This window comes from Merops nubicus, unplaced genomic scaffold (genome assembly GCF_000691845.1).
Source record: "Merops nubicus isolate BGI_N331 unplaced genomic scaffold, ASM69184v1 scaffold50956, whole genome shotgun sequence".
Lineage (NCBI taxonomy): Eukaryota > Metazoa > Chordata > Aves > Coraciiformes > Meropidae > Merops > Merops nubicus.
In genome coordinates, this window is record NW_008613980.1 from 20,197 (window position 1) to 30,470 (window position 10,274).

General features: G+C 39.0%; 1 protein-coding gene across 1 annotated transcript in view; it reads left to right on the forward strand.

The window, feature by feature from the left end:
* Positions 1–9,869, forward strand: part of MCF2L2 (MCF.2 cell line derived transforming sequence-like 2) — a gene marked incomplete at both ends in the record, with an annotated part of 26,204 nt that extends 16,335 nt beyond the window's left edge. Inside the window, 2 exons of the mRNA XM_008942045.1 lie at positions 268–445; positions 9,766–9,869. Of these exons, the coding sequence (XP_008940293.1) occupies positions 268–445; positions 9,766–9,869 (282 nt within the window). The remainder of the gene's footprint in view (positions 1–267; positions 446–9,765) is intronic.
* Between the last annotated feature and the right edge of the window lie 405 nt (positions 9,870–10,274).

Consider the following 10,274-nt stretch of genomic DNA (forward strand, 5'->3'; position numbering starts at 1 on the left):
ATTGCTTGGGACAATACCTTTTACTCGGATGAGTAGCCACCAAACACATATGTGATTTTCTTCAGAGTAATGCTGGAAAGCCTGCATGAGTCACCATGTCCTACTGGGTGGAACTGAGATCTGTGCAGAGTGCACGGGCTGGATTGCATTGAACTGCAGCACCATACAATCTTTGGCTCTAGTCCGAGTCTGGGTAACAGAAGTCCTTTCTCAGCTTGCTCAGTCCAGCACCAACAACCATCTGTTGTTTGTCTTTTCTTTGTCTAGGCCAATGCCCAAAGAATTCTACAAAAACTAGAAGATGTACAAGAAATGTTTGACAAGAGGCAAGTAAGTCTGAAAAAGCTAGCAGCCAAACAGACCCGGCCAGTACAGCCTGTTGCCCCACATCCTGAATCTTCTCCAAAGCGAGCCTCACCAAAGATTACCAGACCAGCAGGAGTAGGTAGGCCATCAACAGCTGCATTCAGATGCACACCAATATTTTGTCCCACATGGTCATGTTTAATTGTTGTTATCAGAATTAAGACTTGCATTTGATGCTCAGTGTCAGCCCTGTAGACCCAGCTTTTAAAAATGAATGTGAAATTATCTGTCACTGCAAACATACAAAAAAGGGTGAATCAAAAAAATTCAGGCTTCTCCCTTTAGGTCTAACCTATAGAGGACTTTCCTGTACTCTTTCTCAGTATGTCTTATATTGCTGATTCTTGAAAACCCAAAGCAGGCTTGTCACTGCAAGTATGCACAGGGAGCATAAGAACATCTTTTACATTGCATATATTGTAATATAAATATTTGGCTTTAAAGTGTCATAATCCCTCAAGTTTCTGTCAGGTACTTGCAAAGGTTAAGGGTTCATTAGTGACACTGACTTATTTGTGCAATTTTTGCCTTTTCTCTCCACATCACTGTTTGTTCACTTTTTATTCTTGTCCTCTACTAATTACAAAAGCTGAACAATGCTTCTGTTTGGAATTTATGGAAAGTTCCTGATTTGAGATTAGTATGTGCCTTTAACCAGGACAGCTATTTTCTCGGGGGAAAAAAAAAAAAAAAAAAAGAAAAGAATGGGTGAAGTTAATTTGAAACAGTGCATCTTGGAGACCCTGTATTTGGTGGCAGGAAGAGGTTGTCTCTTTTCAGCAGAGCTGCTAAGAAGAAAATAAAAAATGGAGCCTTAGGGCTTTTTAAAATGGGAACATTTAGCCAAAAGCCTTGAAAAAATCTAATTTTCATGAATAGCATGCAATAAACTCTGCTTTCTCAACAGGAAGATTAGGACAGCCAGTAACTTGACCACTTTGCTTTCTAGGCATACTATCACAAGGTCACACAAATGTCCCTGTTGTTCTCAGATCCCCAGCACTCATCCTTTCTTACCAAGGAAGATCATAATCTTCTACCAGTTATCTTGCCAGTTTAATGTCAGTACTTTGCTCCTCCAAACCATGCTAGCTGTTTTCTTAACATACAGTTGCTACCTCAAGTTCCAAGTTCGCTCTTGGCTTACGGCAAGCTGAGACCACAGTGGCTTTGAGTAGGTCCTCCTCTGTTACCCACACATCCTCCAGCAATAAGTTCTCCTCTTATGCTGTTATTTGCAGTCCGTTAGCTGTATGAATTGTGATTCACCTTGAAAACTCAATAAACTGACTGCAAAAATGTAGTAGTTAGGTTTCTATTGCATGACTTAGAAAAATGCAGGGAGCTCTGGAGATCACATAGCCCAGTCACCTGCTCAAAGCAACACTAACTTCAGAGTTGACCTGATTGTTCACTGCATGGCCACTGGTGCTGAAGCAAAAGATGTTGCAGAAAAATGGGGTTATAAGGTCAGTAGGTCAGAGCTAGTTAGTCCCTGTTAGTGGTAGTACAGTTTTAAATGGCTTTCACCTATTGTGAAAATGCATCTTCAGGCTAGAAGGCAGTCTTGCATTTCTGTTTCTGCATGCAGTCGCTGTGTTTCTTGAACTTCTTCCTTGTCTTTTTAGAGCACTTGCAGATTTTTTTAAATTAAACTTTTTGTATAGATAGAACCTTAAAGGATAGTCACTAGTAGTATCTAAATGACAGTGCTTTAAGTTTTGATTCTTGTTCATACAGCCAATCCAATACTATCAGCTCTTTCACAGAAAATGATGAGATGCTCCCTTGCTCTGACCCCTGCATTCCAATTCAGTGTTCCACAACACAAGACAGGATAACTGTGATGAGAATTAGTCTCTGATGTCCTCTTGTAAATTGACGGGTAGAGATGATTGACATAGAGTGCCTCTGTACCAAGCAACAGTAAGTCCCTGAGTATCTACAGCTTATTCTGAGGCTCAGAACCGGTTACTTTGACTGCTGAGATCAATACATGCATATTTACACATAGTGTGTAATGGCATCTTCTGGGTATTACCCAACTGACCAACTACAAAGAGTGGTACTTCACATTTCCTGAGTGCTCTTTTCCTCAAAGTGCCAAAGCACTTGGAAAGTACTGGTAAGTATTTTAACCTCTTTTTTTTTTTTTCAGAAAGAAAATTGAAGCACAGATAAACTGAGTGATTCATCAAGGGGTTTCACAGCCTGAGTCTGAAATGTGGCTGGGAATAGAAACAGGGACAGAGTCCGATTCCAAGCCTTGAAAATGAGGCTGTGAAATTCTGCTCTTCTTGAAGCTACCCTCTTTTGGACTTTCCTCTCTGCCCTTTCTTCACATATACAGAATCAATGCACTATCAGCATTTATTTATAGGAGAATTATTGAGCAGCATCGTGGAAAGACGAGAGAGGCTAAGAGCACCTTCTTGAAACAGATACTGTAACTCTTTTATTACCCAGGACATACCTGTACATTTCTAAAAGCTTGCAAAATAGAATATGGCAACAGGAAAATACCATGTTCCTAGGCTGTGTAAATACAAAGGCAGGCAAAGGCAATAAAATGCGGTACACAGAAATAGAAGACCAGAAAGAAAGGCTTTTGTCCCCAGACAGCAGATGTAACAATGCCAAGGCACAATATTGCAATGGTTGTCTGTGAAAGAAAAAAAGTTATGATGATTCCAGAATAGACATTAGTTGGGTTTGTTTTTACTTGCTGACTATCCATTTCTCTAACAAGGGGTGGTAGAGAAAATTCAGTCTAATTCACGGTACTAATGAAAAAATCTTAACAGATGTCAAGGATGAGGCAAGAAATATTCCATTATTGTAACTGTGAGACTCTTAGTTTTACATGACTATATACATAGGGTGCATACAGGCAGAGCTGATACCATCTATGAGAGAAAGGGCAGATTTCTAACTGGGAAATGACTCTGCCAGTTTCTTGTATCTATGTCCTTATGTCTCTGGTAACTCTTGGTGAAGTCTCAGCTCAGTGAAGAGGCAGAAAGGCAAGTCAGAGCTGCACTGCAAATTCTCCCTCACCCAATGCTTTTCTGTGGGTCTGGAAATTCCAAAGCAAAATTTTAAATTCACCACATTTTTCCTTTGGTTTCACAAATGAACTTGTAAATTTTGCAGGGACAGGCCTGTTCAACACTATAAAACTAGCACTGGAATTGTGATGCTCAAAAGTCTGTGCCAGCTGCCTTGGTGCACATTTCAGCTATAAGAATCTGCTTAAATATTATTCAGAGATCATCCCAGAAATGGCAGAAAACCCTCTGCTGACTCTTTTATAATAAATGCCTTGAAAATATTTAAGTAGTGTATATGACAACTTATTGAGAACTCTGTTTACTCCCAGTGGAAGCTGCTTGTATACTGCTGATGGCTAAACTTGTCCCAGTATGTGTTAAGAAGAAAGAAGTGGCACTTGATGGGGAAATTCCTTTGCTCTAGTTCAATTCTGAAGGCATCATTTTTGATGATTGGACTACATATTTGTGATCTCTGTTTCTTTATAAAACTCCTTAGCCTGGAGTGTGTTGGGCTAGGTGCACAAAGCCAAACCATGGAGGCTTGTATTGCCTATAGGCTGTCCAGCACAGTGGGATAAGCCACAGAAGTGTAAAGGAAAATATAAGTTATTAGGAATGACTGTAATTAGCACTTCTCTGTTTTAATTTGCTTGTAATTTTCCCAAATGCTCTTTGAGATGAAATTTTCTCAAAGGCTATCTTCTTCAGCTTGACACTTTTCTTGGAAATCTTGAGCTAAAAATCATTTGGTTAACTCAGTGAACAAGGCTTTAAAAAAATTGTCTTGCTTTAGTTACATCTGTGGAGAGACCTGGAACATGGCAATACAAAATAGTTTTGTCCCTTCCTTAAGTGTTCAGATTTGGAAGAATTATAAGCACTTGGGAAAAAAAAAAGAAAATCTCAGTCCATACACCTTCGTTATGTATGAACTTGCGACAGTTTGCCTCCTATAGTCTCATTTCCTTTGTTGTCAGCAAATCTTTGAAACCCAGGGACAAAATATGTTTCTTATCCCCTGTTCTGCTTATTTCCTTACAGTATGATCTTGCAGCAGATTAAGCCCTTCTCAGTGCAGAGCTGTCACCGTCTCCCTTTCTCCTCTCCTCTTTGCCCAGCACAGCAGCATTTGTGAGTCTGCTTTCCCTGAGTACTTGCAGTCTTACAGCTACTGGGAACGAAGGAGGGAACCGAAAACTATCACTGTAGGGGTCTTTTTTGTTTTGTTTTGGCTAATTCTGCCTCCTCCTCCTCCAGTTCCATGAACAGCAGTGCTGACAAAAAATGGAGACAGAAGTGCAGAAGTGTGTGGCCAGAGGTTGGGAGGAAAGGGAGAACTGATCCAGTTCAGATGGGTTTTAACACCCATTCTCTTGCTGCTTTTACTCCTGCTAACATGGAAGAGAGAAGCTGATGCTAGAGATGTAAAGGTTTCGACCTTGTTAAAAACCCTTGTGGGTGTTAATGTGATTCAACTTAGTGCAATTTTTTTGATTATGTTTTCAATAACTAGTGCAACCATATGAAGAAACCTTACACTGAAATAGCAGTGAAAGACTGAAATCAGAATTAGTGGGCAGGGCATATACTCTTGAACATGTGAAATGGCATGTAATACTCAGTAACCTTAAAATTCAGCTCTAAAAACGTCATGTTGGTCTCCCAAAGTACTATATTCTCTTTTGATCTTTATCTGTGGAACTTGGAGGCCTCAATGTGGTTGATAACAGCCTGTTAGTCTGAAAAGTGTTGTGAAAACGGCTCAGTTAATGTTTATAAAGCACTTGAATTTTAAAAATGACTACTAGAAAAAAGACAATTATTTTCAGAGCAGGGACTGAAATAGCATATGGATAGAAAGGCTTGGGGGCCCCACTGATAAATACAAATAAATCAAAATAATGAATAGCTGCTCATTAATTAAGCGGGTTTGATTCCATGCACTGAATGAGGCAAGCATTCTTAGAGGGGAGTAGACCAAGATGCCATAGACAGCAAAGGGGCAAAATTAGGGTTGCACATGTATCTTTGCTTTGGCATCTCCTGTCTTCTAAATGCTATAAAATATTCACCTGGGGAGTTCATGTGCAACATAAATGGGAAGTACATCAGCAGAGAAGTTATTTGCTTAATGAGCTCACAGAAATTTTGACATGTTTAACAGCACATTGCACATGCAAAATCCATGGGTCACACTACAAGCATCTTAGAAAGCCAACTTGAAACATGCAGTTCATATGGGGGAACACAGCTGGAGCCTTTTCAGTTCTTTAAATAATAAAATTTAAACTGGTTCCATCTCACTTGAATGTGTATGACTGCTCATTGGATCCACTCCAGCATTCCTCACAGTCACTAGTGCGTAACACTTGCTAACTAGTAACATCTGGACAGAAGATAAAAGAAGAATGTCCTGCAAGAGTCTTGGGAAGTGTGCCGGAAAAGCAAGGCTGCAGAGATTAGTTGACTCAGAAAAGAGCGTGCATGTGATTTTCGTTAATGGTTTTGAGAAACCACTAGTTTCTGTAGTTCAAGATATTTCTGTAAAGGAAGTAGAGAAAAGGAAAAGATGCTTTCAATTTTGTGGCTGTGAGGCTGCTCTCGCACTTGAGCAAGTCTGAGGAAACCAAGTAACAGTGTCTCCTTTTAGAATAATATTCCACATTCCACAGAGCCTTGCTCTATGCCTCTTATATGAGCAGATTTTCAGGGAGCCTGACAACAATTCACTAGAGCAAAGAAGTATAGGTTATACTACCTAAGAATGGAAAAGACTTTCTGTAGTTAGCTGGGAAATGATAAACCTTAGAAAAGCTTTAGGGACAGTACAGTCCACATTACCATTTGCTGTAAGCTAGCTATAAAACAGTAATGTATATTTATCATGCAACTTGTTAATAAAAACCAAGTAAGCAGTACTAAAGCCCCACAGGAAAAGCACAGTGGTCCAGTTGATAGCCCAAGCTCTGCTTTATGGTAATATCCTTGCAGTAAAAAGTTTACCTTTGCATACAATGTCCTTTAACAGTACTTGCTATAAAAGCAATATCAAGCAATTTTTAAATTATTAATGAGTTCAAAATGAAATTCATTACTCATTATCCAGGGGAGTACTATGAAAAACAACATTGTAACCATACAGACCTTATATTGTTTATAGATTGTTTTTCTTTGTTCCTGTGCCTTCATTCTTTCAATAGGCAGTTGAACACTCTGACTTTCAGCTTCCTCGGCAGCACAATAATAACCCTGAAAGAGCCAACTGCACTGAATTTTATAAGGGAATTTCCCTCATAAAATCTTTCCAGTTCCACAGTAATTAGTGCAATAATAATTGACAGGTATTTGGGCTGTTTCTTTCTAAATGGCTCCAGAAACTACTTAAATGTAGTGACATGCAGCCATCTCTGAATATGGGACAGTCAGTAACTCAAAAACACTCTGGAGCATAACCAAAACCAGATTGCTTCCAGTTTTCAATTCATTCTGGATCAAATTGGAAGGGGAAAGTTTGCTGTGTCAATCCAAATCAAATTTGCCCCTGAAACAGAAGCAGTTGGATTTGACTGCTTTCATATCTTGTATCTGCCTCTATCCTTCCGAAATGAGTCATACTGATGAAGCTAGGGCTAAGCTAGTAACCTGACCTACGGAATTTGCTGCTGTATCAAGTAGCATCTGCACATTTGTTTGGTTTTTTTTTTGGGTGAATGTGTCATCATTCACTTAAATTGCCCACTTAAACTCTTCCCTGGATCACGTGGAGCTGTCTGAGTTTGTAAGTTGTGATCCAGACATCAGAGGCATAACGTATTTCCATGTTTTCTGCTGACTGCTTGCAGCCAGGATTTTCACACCAGCATCAACCCACCCCTTCAAGCTAGAAAGTTTTCTGATTAATGAATAGGCCAAGCAACTCGGTATTGCTGACTATGCTGCTCAAAGCAAAAGTTCTCATAATTACTGAAGTTATTTCCTTTGCTTCCATTCCTTTTAATAACACATCCAGTATATACGGAACTTGGGAATTAGCTTTGGAGAGCAATCCAATGGACTGAACTCAGATTTAGATAGCATAACTGGACAGTGGCAGCATGTCCAGGGTATTCAAGAGTGCCTGGGAAGAGTATGAAACAATGTCTTGGTTTTCTTTAATTGAAAATTTTTGTGATCAAGTGTTAATTTATTCTTTTTAAAATGCTGACTTTTCAAAGTATAAATAGGATGTAGCTGGGAGACACTCCAGGAGGGAATATGGTTCAGTGTGATGGGTATGATCATAGTGTCTTGTCAAGATGGTGGTGGATGAGAATTTAAGGCTAAATAGAATCTTCAGGATGCCTTAGTATAGAAAAGAGTGGATTTGCTGATGCTTGTAACCACTTTACTCAGGGATTCCTAGGGAAAAATGTAAAAGGGCCTGTTTTAAAATTTATCAAATAGTTGATGAATGTTGGTATTCTGGTTTTGCCAACACTAGAAATCATCACACCTGCGGACTAGAAAGTGTTATGAAGAACTTTGACAATAAGGACAAACAGCTTCTATTTGCTGCACCTTAATTTTTTTATTTTTTTTCCCCCTTGTCTTCAAAATGTCAGTGCACCACTTTTAGGGTGAAACAACGCCTTTGAGAGAACAATTACTTCTTCATGGAAAGCTTTCTTGGGGATGGGAAGAAGGTGTCTGTTGACAGTAGTGCTCAAAATCAAACCAAATCCCCTGCTTTACATTCTGAAAGAGTGATGGAAAAACCAAATAGAGTTGACATTTGCATTTCAGTTCAGTCCTGGGAACCGTAGGAATCTTCTAGTGGTTGATTATAGCTGCTGCTGGCTGCCAGACTTGCTGCTCCATTGAAGAAACTTTCTAATATGGAGTCATTGTGAAGAAGTAATAGGCATGAAATGGACATTGCCAAGTCCTCATGTCATTCAGCATGGAACAAAACCAGCAAGATTTAGGAAAGAGTTGGAGAGAAGCTGCTCTCATTAATTCTCTTCCCAGCTGCATCATAAGGCAACTGAAAAGACACAGGGTAGAAGAAATGTCAGCTTCTGTTATTATTGTCCATGAAACTGATACACTGCTTTTTTAACTGCATATAATATGCAGTGTTTCTATGTTTTGTTTTTTTTTACTACTTTAGAATAATTTAATAAGAGCATTTGAAAATCTGTTACTGTCCTCCCCATTCAAAGATACCTGTATCTTTTTTATCACATCCCTCAGCCTTTCTCAGAGACAAAGAAAAAGTTATTTGTAACAACCAAGAGTCTCAAAACATAAAACTTGGCAAAACCATTTTAAACAGAATGTTACTGCATTTGAAAGCACCAGCTTTTATTTTTGGAAACATTCTTATTCAATGAGCAAGTTTTCCAAGAACAAAGCTGAAAAGGACCTGATCTCAGAATTGCAAGTTTTGCTCTTTGTTGCCCGACTCAGATTCTTTCATAATTTCATCTGGTATTCAGCCTGGTTTTTACCATGACGTGCATGGTTGGCTGTATCAATTCAGCAACTAAGAAAAAGGACAGCACTGTTTGCCTTGTACTGACATAATCTGCGTTGTGAACTCATTATCAATTTAAAACAAAGATCCAAACTGTAACAGAGATGATTTTCTACTCAAGCCAACTGTATGACTCCCCTTCGCGTAGTTCATTCTAAACCCGTGCTTTGGACAGCGGTGTCACGACAAGTGGCTAAGTTGCTAAGGATGATTTTCTAGCAGCATTAGACAGCTTGTGGTCAACAATGGTTTACAGAGCCTGCAAGGCCCAACAAACCTGACATGACAGAACACATTCTGAAATCATTTCCTCAGACTCAGTCATTACATACATGGCCACAGTGACTTGTTGAACACCTGTATGATTACTCCAGACTTGTTCATGTGATGAAACTTAAGAGGGAAAGATCCTTTCTAATCTGGCATTAACAAACCATTACCAGAACCAAAATTCCCTTTCTTTGGGAACCCACACATGTAACAATACTTGAGCTGAAAAACTACACAGGTGAAAATTACCAACTGTTGATACAGCCAGCTAACATTTACCTGGGCTACCCTACAGATGGTTGCCAAGGAAGAAGCCAAACAAAAGTAGTCATTACAGTGTGGAGGCCTAAGTGCCAGTTTGAGACAGACTGGTGAACAGAAGAACATGGTCCATCCCTTGTGCCAGCTGGTTCTTCTCCACTCCAGCCATAATTAATTTCTCTACAACAGGTGATGTGACCACTGATTTAGCAGGATCTTTGCTCATTGCTTTTATTAGAAAGTAGAATTTCAACTTTTAGCACACATTTTCTAATGTTCATTTCTTTTTGACTCCTTCAGCCACCAACCGGAGGTCCACAGAAATTTCCTGCCCTCCAAAGACCATTTCTGAAGTAGAGTTATCAAAAAAGAAAAACATTAAGAAGGCTAAAGGTGGAATTAAGGTAGGAGTATTTGTGTTTTGGGGACAAAAATATAGATTTACATATTTAGACTTTAAAAAAATTGAACATTTATAAGTTTAATTCTCTGCTAAGTGCTTCCTTTTTTTTTTTTTTTACACTTCACATTGCATTTTGAAAGTTACTCACGTGACAGTATTAAAGTTTTATGCTCATGTACACAGAAAAACCAAGTTACACTAAAGCAGAAATCACTTTTGAAGCTTGAAAGTGGAAACGTGGAAGGAGCGTCCAACAGGAATACACTGAAGTTCATCCAAAGTGCCCATCCTTTCTTATAGCATATGAATGATTTTGTTTCTAAAACTAAGAATCTTACTCAAGTACCTCTGAAGTTAGATGTGTTATGTTCACAGGGTTTTATAGAATCATAGAATCCCTTAGGTT